The following is a 13,398-nucleotide window of genomic DNA, read 5'->3' on the forward strand; positions in this document are numbered from 1 at the left end:
CGCCAATGTGTAGTTCACAGTCTTCCCTGCATGCGAGGCAGAAGGCCTAGCAGAGGGTCCACCACACGAGTAGCAGACCCCCCCCCCCCCCACCGCGCCCAGCCGCCCCCCTTGACTCTTTCCTCCTGCACCCCCTTCTATTCTGAACTCATCATTCATATAAGTCATCACACCCGCCTCCACATCTTTTCACCTGTTGTGTTCTCTCACTCGCAGCGCAACACAAAGAGAATTCGCAAGAGCGAACAAGCAGCAACTACCGCATTCACCGATCGCTCGTGGCGCTGCTGCACGGGGAGAGAGAGGTACGCACCTGCTTCCTCTCTCTCTTCACCTTTCATCGGTCCTCTCTTTCTTCCCGCTCGTATGCTGGTCAACTCTCTGTTCTGTGTGACTTCATCTATTGCTGGACTAGGCTTTCACTTGTCGTTAGTGTGGCCTACCTGACTAGCCCCCTTTTCCCTTTCATCGTGTGAGCGTGTGCGTTCTACGCTGCTTTCGCTCCTGCGTCTTCTCTCTTCTTTGGTTACCCTCTTTGGGTAGAGTGCGCGCTGCTGTGCTTGGCGCTGTGTTGGGCGTGTGCTTCTCTTCTATTACTGTTCTTTATTTCATCTTTGCCTCCTTTAGGGGGTTTCTCACTGCGGGTGCGTGCGTGCCTGCGCGGAATCAGCGCAGACAATCTTTCTCTTGCTCCCTCTATCATCGTGCTTCGTTACCCTCTGCGTCTTGCGGGGAGTGCGGTGGTCGCTTTCGCCCGTCTCTCTGTCCCTCCCTCCTCGTAGCGCCTTTTTTCCCTTTTCGCTGTTCGTCGCCTCCTCCTCTCCACCATCACCTGTGTGTCGTCGAGAATGAGCTCATCAGAGGATCAATCGCCGCCATTTCCAACCCCTGAGCACTTGCCGCACCAGGTGAGCCCGTCGCCAGGGGCACACGCCGTCGTGCCTGCGCTTGATCCCCCAGAGAACCATACGTCTAGGAGACGACGACATTCTCACCACGACGGTAGTGCCTCACACGCTCTGGCTGCATCATCGCACAGGCACAGGCACAGGCACAAGTCAAGGTCGCGGAGCTACTGTGCGACTACAGCATCCGGCGAAGACAAGGAGGTCCCTTCGAAGGAGACAGGCGTTGCTAATGAGGCACTAATGACGGAGGACTACGACGGCAAGACAGATCGAGAGTGCCTCGACAGTACGGTAGCCACACTGAGTCCGCCGGCCGGCAACGGCGGTTCCCTCCAACCGAGCCCGATGCAGTCGTCTTCGCCTCAATGCGGCCCAGCTGTTCTCACCCCTGCCAGCGCCGCTGCGGAGGTGGCGTACGCTTCGGGGGTAATAGGGCTGCCGTCCCACGCGCCCAACAGTACTGCTGCGCAGGCTTGCAGCGCAGGGCTAACCCACGCCTCTATGACGCATACCGGAGGTCAGGCGCTCAGTTCCATCCCTGCGTCAGGCCCTGAGAAGCCGATCTCTAATCTTGGTGAGTACGGCAAGGGACCTGTGTGGCCGCTAATCGCCGCTGCAGCGTCATCGGAGTCGTTTACCGAAACATTGGACATTTTTAGCCCCGCATCCGCGCGGGAGGCAAATTTCGAGGTAGCGAAACAGTCGTGGAGGCGTGGGGGTGGCAATCATCTTCCCTTCCAGACTTTTGTAGCTGTACCAGCTGGCGTAGACGTCGGCGAGGGCAACATGTCTCGCTTGCCGTGCGTGAATCTGGGCCCCGCCGATGCGGATCGCCCCATCGCGGAGGAAATGGAAGTGGCAGAGAAGCACCGGTACAGTGACGAGCGAGATGACGCCTTTCCCATGGCAGGCAGTTATTTGGATGTTGGTGCTGAGCACATACATGGAGGCGATCTGCACTGCGGCATGGAAGGCGCTGGTGAGGCTTGGGAGAGCGACGACCGGGTCGAGGACGACCCCAAGATTTCTCGCTCAGCGGAGCCCTGCTGCTCACTGTGCGTGGACGTTAGCAAAGACCCTGACATTTGGCGTCGCAGTCAACCACGTCGCCACGCGTTCGAGCGCCCGCTGCACTCAATGCAGGTTATGGCGTTTGTCTTTGAGCTGCTGCTGATTGGCCTTTTCTGGTCGAGCGTCTTCGCGGGGTACATCTTGCTCTACACCCAGGACAAGCAGGACTGCATGGCTGAGCTGGTCACCTTTGCTCTCCTCGTGCTTGCCGGGACGATATGGCTCTACGGGTCCCTCATATTAATCTCCTTCAGGGACTGTGCAGACCGCAGCAACACGGGTGAGCTCTGCGTGTTCTGCCGGCGCTGCACGCGCTTGAGCTCGAAGCACTGCAAGGCGTGTAACAAGTGTGTGGAGGGATTCGACCACCACTGCAAGTGGCTGAACATGTGTGTCGGCGACAAGAACTACCGACTCTTCTTCTCTTTTGTCTCCGCTGCCGTCTGCGTGAGTCTGGCGGGCTTTGCGGGCGGTATGACGTACTTAGCGAAGTGGTGGCATGTGCTGGCGAAGAATCACAACGCGTACTTCCGCGTGGGCCCGATTGTAATGTGCGTGCTGATCGCCATAGGCGTTGGACCGATGATTCACCTGCTCCTGTTTCACACTTACCTCTGCATTATTGGCAAGACGACGTACCAACACATTGTTGACAAGCGGGAGCGTGTCGTGCAGTTCCCCAGTGGCGAAACCGAGGGGCGGATTCGCAGGAAGCGACGGCGATTGTGCTGTTGTTGAGCAGGCAGCTGAGAGGTGCGCGTCCCCCTCTCCCCTTCCTTCCCCTCCTTTTTTTTTTTTGCTCCAAGAGAAACAAAAGAACGTCATCTCCAGTGATACTGCCATCGAGCGCTTTCTGCTTCTCTCTTCCGCGCTCTTACGGCGTTGTTGCGCGCGCATGCATTCTCTCTCTCTCTCTCTCTCCCCTACTGACGAGTTGCGAGGCCTATGTGTGTGGGTGTGTGTGTGCTGGACTGCACACGTGTTTCGCTGATCTACGCACGTCTCCTTCTCTTTTACAGCCCCCCTCTTCCTCTCCTCGTTCTCTCCCAAGAACGTGTTGAGGATAGAGCAAAAGAGGATAGCGGTGCTTCGATGAGAAGGCGTCGCTGTGCTGAACGTTTGATTTATTTGTGCCCACCTTTTCTTTTTCTCTCTCCTGTCCCCCCCCCTCTCTGTTGGGGCTTGTTGACCACCCGCTCAGCTTCACCTGCGTTCCTCATCCTATATCTCCTCCCTTTCGTCTCCAACTCGTTCTCCCTTTACTCCTTTTCTTTTGCATAATTTTTTGTGCTTTGTGTGCCCGGTTCGCGTGGAATTGTGAAGGTGCTGACGTGCATGTTGAGGCAAATTTCTGTATGTGCTTGGGTGTAGTGCTTGTGCTTATAGTGCTTCTCTTCACTGCCCTATCCTGCTCTTCCTTCTCCTCTTTCACCTCCTGCGCTGTGTGCGCAGATTGCCAATAGTCAGTAGAAACAGCAGCGGTGTTGTGGCCGTCTTCCTCCTTTCCTTTCGTCGGTAGCTGTCTCTTCCACGTTGCTCTATTTTTCTCTGTCTTTTTCGCGCTGTTACACACTCTCCACCTCTCTCCGCTCTTGCCGCACAGAGAGCTAGACACGCGCTCGCGCATCCATTCCCTCTCTCTCTCTCTTTCTTTCTTTCCCGCATTAGAACCTCTTCCTCTTGCTCCTCCTCCTCTTCCTCCCCCGCTTCTCTTGTTGCTTCGTATTTGTTTCTCTGTTCGCTTCGCTTCTTGTGTCTTACGTGCGCACTCTTTGCTCCCTTGTAGCTGTCGCACCATCACGCCGCTGCTGCCGTGTTTTCTCGTTAGTTGGGGTGCTACAGGTGTGTGCCCCTGTGTGTGTTTGTGTGTGTGTTTCTTCCCGAGAGCTGTGCTTGATGGTGAGCTGTTCGAACCTTCGTTTTCTTCACTTCCATGCTTATTTTCTTTGCCTGCGTGGTCCTCTCCAGCTTAGCATCTCTTCGGATAGCACGGCGGAAGAGCGTTGCTTTATTTGTGCGTTGGTTCGCACATGGGTGAGCATGTGTAATGCCCTGGTGCTTTTCTTTCCTTGTATTTGTGCGTCTCTCTTGTTTGCTCTTGCGCGCTCGCTCGCTCCTGCTAGCGATTTGTGCGCCGGTGAGCGCTGGTGGTGCTCGACTGAAGGGTCCCAGCAGATGGCCCCTCGCTGTCCCTCTCTCTCTCTCTCTCCTCCGTCTGCATGTACAGCTTTCTTTCCTTCTAAAAAATGGTTCCCCTTTTCTTGGTGGTGGTGGTGGTGGGATGGGAGGAGGGAGGCCTGTTTGAGCTGACGTGACGACTGCGGTGCTCCATTGTAGCCATATCATGAAACTCGTTGAGCGGCACAGCGTCGACCTCAGCGGGTTTGTGCAGTTCTTCGCAGCGCCTGCGCGGGTGCGTCAGGATGCTGCTGGCATTTGAGCACCGGCATTCATAATGATGTTATACTACACCCATATGCCCACGCCGTGGTGCGCTTGTCTCTTTACGCACCTCTGCACAGAGAATGAAGCCCATCGTAAAGAACAACACCCATAAAAAGCACGAAGATACTCAACCCTGCAGCGTGTGCTTCAGTCGCCCATGATGCTTCTCTACAGAGGAAAACACCAGCTTATACAATGACCCGAGCACTAACACGTGCTGTGAGACCCGGTCGCTGAAGAGGAGGATGCGAGGGCGTGGGGTGGGTGTAGACAAAGCGAGATCCAGGGGGCCATGCGCGTGCAAGTCACCGTCGCCACAGGGAAAACGAGCTCAAGAGAGTTCCCACCGCCTCAGCCTCCCCTTTTCTCTACCCCCCCCCCGTTTCACGCTCCATATGCTGCAGGTGGCCAGATGAGAGTATACCGAAGAGCTCGCACTTCGGTATACTCTCATCTGGCCCTGTCATGCGAGCGGCGAAGAGGTGCTTTTCCCATTAGCGCCATAGTGAAAGCGTGCATGCACATGCAAAGACATTATGTCTGCGATGCTGTCAGCTGTCGTTGGTGTTCGCCGTAGTGGTTTCCTTGTAGCATAGCCCTCCTCCCTCCCTCCCTCCGCGTATCTCGACCGAGCGCTTCCTTTCCACTGAATCCACTTGCCTCCTTCTCTGTTTATCCACGCTCTTCCCCTTCTGTGCAATGTGCTCATTTTACCCACTAGGGCAGCGGACCCACCGCATCGGCATACCCATACACCAGCCTGCAGGCGCTTGTTTCGACCAGAATCATTAGACATCCTGAGAGGTACTCCCCCTCCCCTAACTACCACCTGCCCATCTGCGCTTTTCTTGTCTCTACTTGCCGTGTAGCTTCCAGAGGCACATCATGAGTGCCGCTGGAAATCAAGTACCCGTCCCTGGCACAGCAGCGGCCGACACGGCTGTCGCGCCTACCATGCACATGACACTTCACTCTCCAGCTGAGGTCGCCGACAGCCCGTTACCGATCCACCACGTGCAGCAACACCTCCTCGGCGCCCATGGCAGCTCGCCGTACGGGTCACCACCCAAAGACGCCGCACAACAAAGGTCTTCGTCTGCAAGAGGTGATCACGCTCCACAAGCCTCGCTGGTGGCCAACAAGCTCGGCTCTGCATCTGTCTGTGAGGGGGAGGGTGTTGAGGCGGAGACAGTCGCGCTTGCAGAAGTACAGCAGCGCGGCCCGTCTCCCACGGAAGCCGGTGCAAACGATGCGTTGCTGAAGTGCGTTGGCCTCGGCGCCGTGGATTCCGAGCGTAACGTGGATGAAGAGATAGACGCGAAGGGTGGAAGCAAGCGCGACGAGGCAAGTGGCAGTGGCAGCAGAGATGAAATTGCCTTCGCACTGAGCGGCATGCATGATGCTTGTGTCGTGACAAACGTGCTGGCACCGCCGTCAGAGAGGTTTGCTGTCGGAAGGAATGTGGTGTCGAGCAACCACGGCGCCGCTGATGGCATTGATGGCTTTGAGTCTCGCTCCGATCAGCCACTGACCTCCTGCTGCGTGGACCGGCGCTGTTACCCTGACAGCTGGCGACAGACTCGGCCGCGGCGCCACGCGTTCGAGCGCCCGCTGCACTCCTATCAGATTGCAGGCCAGATTTACTGCCTGGTGATAGTTATATTATTTTGGTCTAGCGTGTTTTCGGCCTACGTGCTGCTCTACACCCAGGACAAGCAGGACTGCATGGCTGAGCTGGTCACCTTTGCTCTCCTCGTGCTTGCCGGGACGATATGGCTCTACGGGTCCCTCATATTAATCTCCTTCAGGGACTGTGCAGACCGCAGCAACACGGGTGAGCTCTGCGTGTTCTGCCGGCGCTGCACGCGCTTGAGCTCGAAGCACTGCAAGGCGTGTAACAAGTGTGTGGAGGGATTCGACCACCACTGCAAGTGGCTGAACATGTGTGTCGGGAGGAACAACTATACCCTGTTTTTCTGCTTCGTGAGCGGATGTGTCTTCAGCAACTTCGCGACCCTTGCCAGTGTCATCTGCTTGCTCGTGCGATGGTGGCATATACTGGCGAAGAATCACAACGCGTACTTCCGCGTGGGCCCGATTGTGCTCTGCTTCGGGGTCCTTGTTAGCCTCGGCCCCATTGTGTATTTGCTCGGATTTCACGTCTACTTGCATCTTATCCTGAAGACGACGACGTACCAGCACATGGTGGGCAAGCGTGAGGAGACCTTCCAGATCCTTGTCGAGAAGGAGCCCCAAAAGACGCAGAAAAGGTGTTTCTGCTGCTAGAGTGCCGAGGACAATAGCCGCTGCGATTCCTCTCGGGGCTGCCATGCCACACGGACGAATGACCTGGCCTTTCGCCATGCGCTCCTGCACGTGCATGACTGTGTGCTCCAGCCGCGTGTCTTCACTACGCATTACTCCCTTTTCTCTTCTCTCTTGATGTGCATATGTGCCTCAACTTTCTTTTCGTTTCTCTCTTGTGCGCCACTGCGGTGGCGCTATCCTTGCTGATGTGGCCTACTGTGCACAGCGCCCTCTTTTCTCTGTGACTCACGCATGGATATGCGTGTCTGTGATACTGGACTGCCCTTTTGACTCCTCCCTCTTTTTGCTTTCCATCTTGTTGCTGCCGCTGCGCTTATTGTTGTTTGGCCTGTCGAGACGCAGTCTCTCCTCTAGTTGGGGCCACCTCGGGACTTTTCTTCTTCGTCTCAGTTTTTTTTTTTTATTCCCTGGCTCACCCTTTCACCATTGTAGCGGCTGCTGTTTCGGTCTGCTCATGTCGTTGTAATCCTCCGACGGTGTGCGTGCGCACGTCTGTAGGCGAACGTGTGGGGGCGAACAGCCCCTGCGTCTCTCACTCTCTTTTCTGGCGCTCGCTTGTGTGGTGTTTTGTTTTGACTGGATTTTCTTTGTTTGTAGCTTCACATACTTCCCACTGTTGCCCTCTTTATCTGCGCTTGCCCTCTCCTTCCCTCCTTATTCTCTACCCCTGTCGTCCTCCATCCTCTCTTTCCCTCAGCCGGAGCGCTGTGCCGTTTCTCTCTTACGCTTGCTTGACTTGAGTCTGTTCTCGTGTTTTTTTTTCTCTCCTCACCTTCTCGCGCAGAGTCGCGTAGGCAAAACGTGTGCTCATAGCTCAGACGGTGCGATTTTACCCTCTTGCTCTGCTCCTCGCTTCTGTCTTAGTCGACCGATGGTGCGGAGGCTGCCTTTCTGCACTTTCCGTCTGGGCTCCTCTTCGCCCGCAATCGTGTCTTTTTCTTCCTGCGCTGCGATATGTATAGGAGCCCTGCTGGTGGCGAGGGAACACACCTCAGTGCGTGGGCATCCCAGGACCCAGCGCCTACAGCGTGGGGAGGCCAAAGCAATGTGTCGCTTTTGGTGGCGGCGGCCCGGCCCTGGCTGGCGTGGCATCGTCGTGGCGGGCAGCAGCGAACCCGCTTGTGCCACCCATGTGATGCGCGCAGTGCCAGCGCGGCTCGAACGCATCCCCCACCGGGCCCTCGCGACCTACCGGTGTAGGGAGCCTGCCCACCACCCCGAGGGACGCCCCCTCAGGTGGCGGCCGGCGTGGTGGGAGCGGCTGTGAGGCGGGCGGATAGAGTTTGAGGCAGGGGCCGTGCTCCGATGGCTGAGTGGGTGCACTGCTGTGGCGCGCGTCTCTGGCGCTGCTGGGCACCACACAATCGGACTGGTGGCAGAATGAGCGTGCTGATGTAGAAAGTTGACTCGCTCTCGCTGTTTCACATTGTTTTGTCAGCAATTCTCCCCGGCAACACCGTCGCTAGCTGGCAGCTTGTACAAGGCCAAGTGTTATACACGGGCAAGAACGAAAAAGCAAAGAAAAGAACAGAGGGCGGCGCTGGTATCGCTGACGTGGAGGGAGGTTTTTTTGTGTATGCCTGCAAGGGGAAGACCTACGCGTGCATTGCACGCACGAGCCTCTCTCCCCCCTTACTGTTCTCTACGTGAGTTTGGCTCCCATCTACTGATTTCCTGAAGAGAGGGATCTCTTGGTGGAAGGGCTGGTGCCCCATGTCTCCTCCCCTTCCTCTCCTCTTCATATCCCCGCTCTGCACTTGTGTTGTTTCCCTCTACACCCGCTACTGTGCACTCTCCACCCCTGTAACCTCTGTGTTCTACGTTCCAATCAACGTGCATGTGCACTCGACCTTTTCTTCCTCCCCTATCCCCCTCGTTCTGTGTGTGACGCCCTCTTCAGATTCTGCCACCACTGCGTAGGTCGCAAATTTCATAGCTTTTTCATCATAGCCTCTCTTCGTTTTGGCCAGTGCTCTGCCGTTCTCCTTTCTCGGTGTCTCCTCTCTTTCGCTTTCTTCTCTCCACTGCCTCCTCCGCGTCTTTTCCTCTTTCCTCGTGTGTGTGTGCGTGTGTGTGTGCCATGCGGTTAACCTCTCATCTTCGCTGACTGTCTTTCTCTGCTGCCCTCTCTTACTTGCCGTACACAGGCGTGCACTGGTGGTCACGTGAGAGAGGAAAGGTGCCCGGCATCCATACACGCATCTGCATCCAGCACGTCTCGCACCCCCCGAGGTCGCACGCCGGGATAGTTGTCTCTTCTCTCTTTCCTTATTGGATCCTATCGTGGACCACAAACAAAAAGTAAAGCAACAGACGTCTCGCCATCATGATCGGCGAGCTCCTTCTTCTCCTGGCTGCCGGTCTGGCGCTATACGGCTGGTACTTTTGCCAGTCCTTCAACACGACCCGCGCGACGGACCCCCCAGTCGTTCGCTGTACTACGCCGTTTGTTGGCCACATCCTTCAATTTGGCAAGGACCCGCTGGGCTTTATGCTGAACGCGAAGAGGAAGTACGGCGGCATATTCACCATGAACGTCTGCGGCAATCGCATCACTATCGTCGGCGACGTTCACCAGCACAGCAAATTTTTCACACCGCGTAACGAAATTCTCTCCCCGCGTGAGGTCTACAGTTTCATGGTGCCCGTCTTTGGAGAGGGCGTCGCCTACGCCGCGCCGTATCCGCGCATGCGCGAGCAGCTCAACTTCCTGGCAGAGGAGCTGACTGTGGCTAAGTTCCAGAACTTTGCTCCTTCGATACAGCACGAGGTGCGCAAGTTTATGAAGGCGAACTGGGACAAGGACGAAGGCGAGATCAACATCCTCGAGGATTGCAGCGCTATGATCATTAACACCGCCTGCCAGTGTCTCTTCGGCGAAGACCTGCGCAAGCGCCTCGACGCGCGCCAGTTTGCACAGCTGCTGGCCAGGATGGAGAGTTGCCTCATTCCTGCCGCTGTCTTCCTTCCGTGGATCCTGAAGCTGCCGCTGCCTCAGTCCTACCGCTGCCGCGATGCCCGCGCTGAGCTGCAGGACGTCCTCAGTGAGATCATCATCGCTCGCGAGAAGGAGGAGGCCCAGAAGGACAACAGCACGTCTGACCTACTCGCTGGTCTGCTCGGTGCCGTGTACCGCGACGGCACCCGCATGTCCCAGCACGAGGTCTGCGGCATGATTGTTGCCGCCATGTTTGCTGGCCAGCACACCTCTACCATCACCACTACTTGGTCCCTGCTGCATCTGATGGACCCTCGCAACAAGAAGCACCTCATGAAGCTGCACGAAGAGATCGACGAGTTCCCAGCGCAGCTGAACTACGACAACGTCATGGAGGAGATGCCGTTTGCGGAGAAGTGCGCGCGCGAGTCCATCCGCCGCGACCCGCCGCTTGTTATGCTGATGCGCAAGGTACTGAAGCCAGTCCAGGTAGGCAAGTACGTGGTGCCGGAGGGCGACATCATTGCCTGTTCGCCGCTTCTCTCACACCAGGATGAGGAGGCGTTCCCCAATCCGCGTGAGTGGAATCCAGAGCGTAACATGAAGCTCGTCGACGGCGCCTTTTGCGGCTTTGGTGCTGGTGTGCACAAGTGCATCGGCGAGAAATTTGGCCTCTTGCAGGTCAAGACGGTGCTGGCGACGGTGTTGCGTGAATACGACTTTGAGCTCCTCGGCTCTCTGCCGGAGCCGAACTACCACACCATGGTGGTGGGTCCGACGGCCAGCCAGTGCCGCGTCAAGTACATCAAGAAGAAGGCGACTGCTTAGAGGAGGGCGCAGCTCGGCAAAGCACGCGAACGAAAGAAAAGAAAGAGAAATGGTGTGTGGGCACGTGCGTGGGTGTAGGCGTCTCGGTGCTGAGCTCTGCGCGAACCCGGCGGCGTTCTCCCCCTTCTCTTTCTCTCTCGTTGCTTTGAGCGTTTGTTTTCTTCTACCCACCTCACCTCTGTGCCTGTGTGCGTGTGGGCTCTTCTGTTCTCTCCCTCCTTCTCTCGTTCGTCTCGCGTCGTTTGCTGCTCCTCTGTCTAGCTTGACATGAACGACCACAACGAGGGAAAGCAGAAAAGGTCAGCTGCGACGATATGCACGCCGGGGGTATGTGCCTAATGAGGCACGTGTACACGTATGGCGTATGCATGGCTCGCAGTCCCCTGGCGGCAAAACACGCGTGTATTTACGCGTGCGCTGCAGGCGGGCGCGCGCACGCGTCCTTTTGATGTTTCACTTTTGCATTGTTGCGGGCTCGGGTCTATTTCTCTGTGAAAAGGGCCAGGCTGCCGGGACAACACACACACCCACACACACACAGCGGAGGAGAACGAAAGCGCGTGAGTGAAAGGCGAGACAAAGCGAGGAGAAGGGAAGGGGGAGAGGTACGGGCTGTGGCTGGCGTAGTGCACGCTTTTACCGGGACACGCACGGACCAGGTGAGCATGCGCGCTGTACAAGGGAAAAGGGCGTAACAGTAAAGAAAGGGAAGTAACGATGTTGAACGGGGTGGAGAGCAGAGATCAGCAATAGAGGTGGTGAGAGAAGCAGCCGTTAGAGGGAAGGGAGAAAGAGCTCATGCGGAGGGGTTGAGCTTGAGAGCAGCGATGTGAATGCAGTTGCATGTGTCTGCGTCTTTCTGTCTCTCTCTCTGTGTGCATGTGAGGCGTGTGAGCAGCACCAGGTTGCAGCGCCACTGAAAAGAGGACAAGAGCGACGGTGGTGCCTCCCCTCCTCCAACAGCACCCGCACAACTAAGTGCGCGTAGGAGGAGCAAACGAGAAGCCAGAAATGGAAAAGAGGGAAACAAAGCTGAGCAATGAGCCGACACACCCTCGCTTCCCATTTCTCTGCTGCCTGCGAAGTCTTTTATGAGTGGAAGATGAGGAGGGGAAGAGGGAGGGAGAGGCCCGGGCTCAAGATATGTGCCATGGAGCGAGATAACGAGAGACGAAGCGGCGGGTAGCGTTGCCAGTCTGCAAAACAGCGCACACACACGAAGGCCTGCTGTTCCGCGGTTGTTGCCAAAATATGACGCGGCACACGCGCCGCAGAGGCGTCTAATGTGTGACACACTCGCCGTGGGGCTCGCCCAAAAGCCACACCGACAAGGCGACGGTGGAGTTTTATTTGTGCCTTTCTTTTTCGCCTTTATCTTCTATGTGTATTCCCCTGCCTCAGTCAAGTCGTTCAGAGCGGAGAGTAGCGAAGTGGAAAGAAGAAAATTGACGGTGAGAAGATATCATTCATTGTTTCCCTCACTGCGGCTCTTTTCTTGTTCTTTGTGATCTAGCGACTGTGCATCCCCAACGAGCTCTTCTCGCACGCCACAAGTGTGTCTGTACATATCGGTGGGCCTTTGTGGCGCCGAATGGCGTGCGGGGCAGCTCCCCGCTTCCTGGGCATTCTCGCTGATTCTCGCGCGCGTTCCCCTTAACATATACTTTTCTCCATTTTCTTTTCCTAGTTTGTTTGCAAAGCCGGTGTCGCTGACCTGTCGCTCTCTGGTTCTTATGCTTACCTTAGACCTTATCTGGAGTCTGATGCGTGTATGTATGTGTGCGACAGTGCGAATGCGGGATTTCATCGTCGTCTTGCGAGTACCTCTCGTTGGCCTTTTCTCTTCCTCCGCTCTCCCTCTCCTGTTGTCTCTCATGCTTATGGGGAACAAGTGCGATACGCATCCCCGCTGCTCCGCTCTCTCTCCCTCTCGTTTTCCTACTGCACCCCTGTCGTTGTGTGTGTTGGCATTTTAGATTGGCAGCGCACTTTCATCCCCCTCCCTCTCTTCGTGGATGGGGGCGTTTGGCTCTTTTCTTCGCTCCCCTGGACAGCGACGTCTGCGCGTGGGTGCAGGTGGGGCCGACTTCCCTCTGCCCCCCCCTCCCCCCTCCTCTTACCTGTAGGCCCTTCCTTCTCTCCTCCTTTCTCGCTTCCTTTTTTTTGTGTTTTGTTTTGCTTTCCCCTTTCGCTTGCGCGCGCCCACCCTCCTCCGGTACTCCCGCGTCCGCCTTGTTGCTCTTCCCACCTTTCGTTGCGCGTACATGTGGGATGAAGGAGCGAGGGCGAAACAGCGGCCCGTTGTTGCAGCGGCCGAGTACGGCGTAGGCCAGTCGTAGAGCAACAGAAAGGGAAAGGGGCGTAGCGAGAAGTGCGGGCGGTGGTGGAGGAGATCATCGAAGGTGGTCTTGGGCTTTCCCCCTCTTCTCATCCCCTCTCTCTGTTCTCGCCTCCTCGCCACTCACCTACGCTTCTTCTCTATAGTGGTCTACACTACCGAAAAGGGGGGGGGGCGGAGAAAAAGGCTGCGAGGACATCACCACGTGCTAAATCGAGCTTATTTCGGCACTGCGCTTGATGGTCAAAATTTCCTTGTCCCTCGTGGCTCCCGTTGTTGAGGGATTCAGTCTCTCTCTCTTTTTGTGTGTTTTCGCTTGGAAACGATATATATATATATATATATATATGCGCGGAGAGCAAGAGAGCAATGGCGGATTCGAGGGCGAACGTAGCATCTACGTTGCTCTGATGCGCCACCATCTTCTCCACTTTGAGACCCCGCTTACCTCACTACACTGTCTGGCGCAGGAGCTTGTCCCCTGGTAGCGGTGGAACCCCCTTCGCCACGGATACTTACCTGTGCTGTTCCTCGCTGTTTCG

The 13,398-nt window shown here is 56.5% G+C and overlaps 3 protein-coding genes across 3 annotated transcripts, besides 1 other annotated feature; all 3 read left to right on the forward strand.

Annotated features, from left to right (window-relative positions):
• Positions 1–1,148: 1,148 nt before the first annotated feature.
• On the forward strand, positions 1,149–2,717 carry LPMP_111070 (palmitoyl acyltransferase 7, putative; the record flags this gene model as incomplete). The annotated part of the gene is made up of 1 exon (XM_010698652.1): positions 1,149–2,717. The coding sequence occupies one exon, from the start codon at positions 1,149–1,151 to the stop codon at positions 2,715–2,717; it is 1,569 nt and encodes a 522-aa protein (XP_010696954.1).
• Positions 2,718–5,378: 2,661 nt separating this feature from the next.
• LPMP_111080 (palmitoyl acyltransferase 7, putative) lies at positions 5,379–6,710 on the forward strand (the record flags this gene model as incomplete). Its single annotated transcript, XM_010698653.1, has 1 exon — positions 5,379–6,710. The coding sequence occupies one exon, from the start codon at positions 5,379–5,381 to the stop codon at positions 6,708–6,710; it is 1,332 nt and encodes a 443-aa protein (XP_010696955.1).
• A 1,050-nt stretch (positions 6,711–7,760) lies between these two features.
• Positions 7,761–8,131: a repeat region.
• A 947-nt stretch (positions 8,132–9,078) lies between these two features.
• LPMP_111090 (lanosterol 14-alpha-demethylase, putative) lies at positions 9,079–10,518 on the forward strand (the record flags this gene model as incomplete). The annotated part of the gene is made up of 1 exon (XM_010698654.1): positions 9,079–10,518. The coding sequence occupies one exon, from the start codon at positions 9,079–9,081 to the stop codon at positions 10,516–10,518; it is 1,440 nt and encodes a 479-aa protein (XP_010696956.1).
• Positions 10,519–13,398: the final 2,880 nt, after the last annotated feature.

This window comes from Leishmania panamensis (genome assembly GCF_000755165.1).
Source record: "Leishmania panamensis strain MHOM/PA/94/PSC-1 chromosome 11 sequence".
In the NCBI taxonomy this organism is placed as follows: domain Eukaryota; phylum Euglenozoa; class Kinetoplastea; order Trypanosomatida; family Trypanosomatidae; genus Leishmania; species Leishmania panamensis.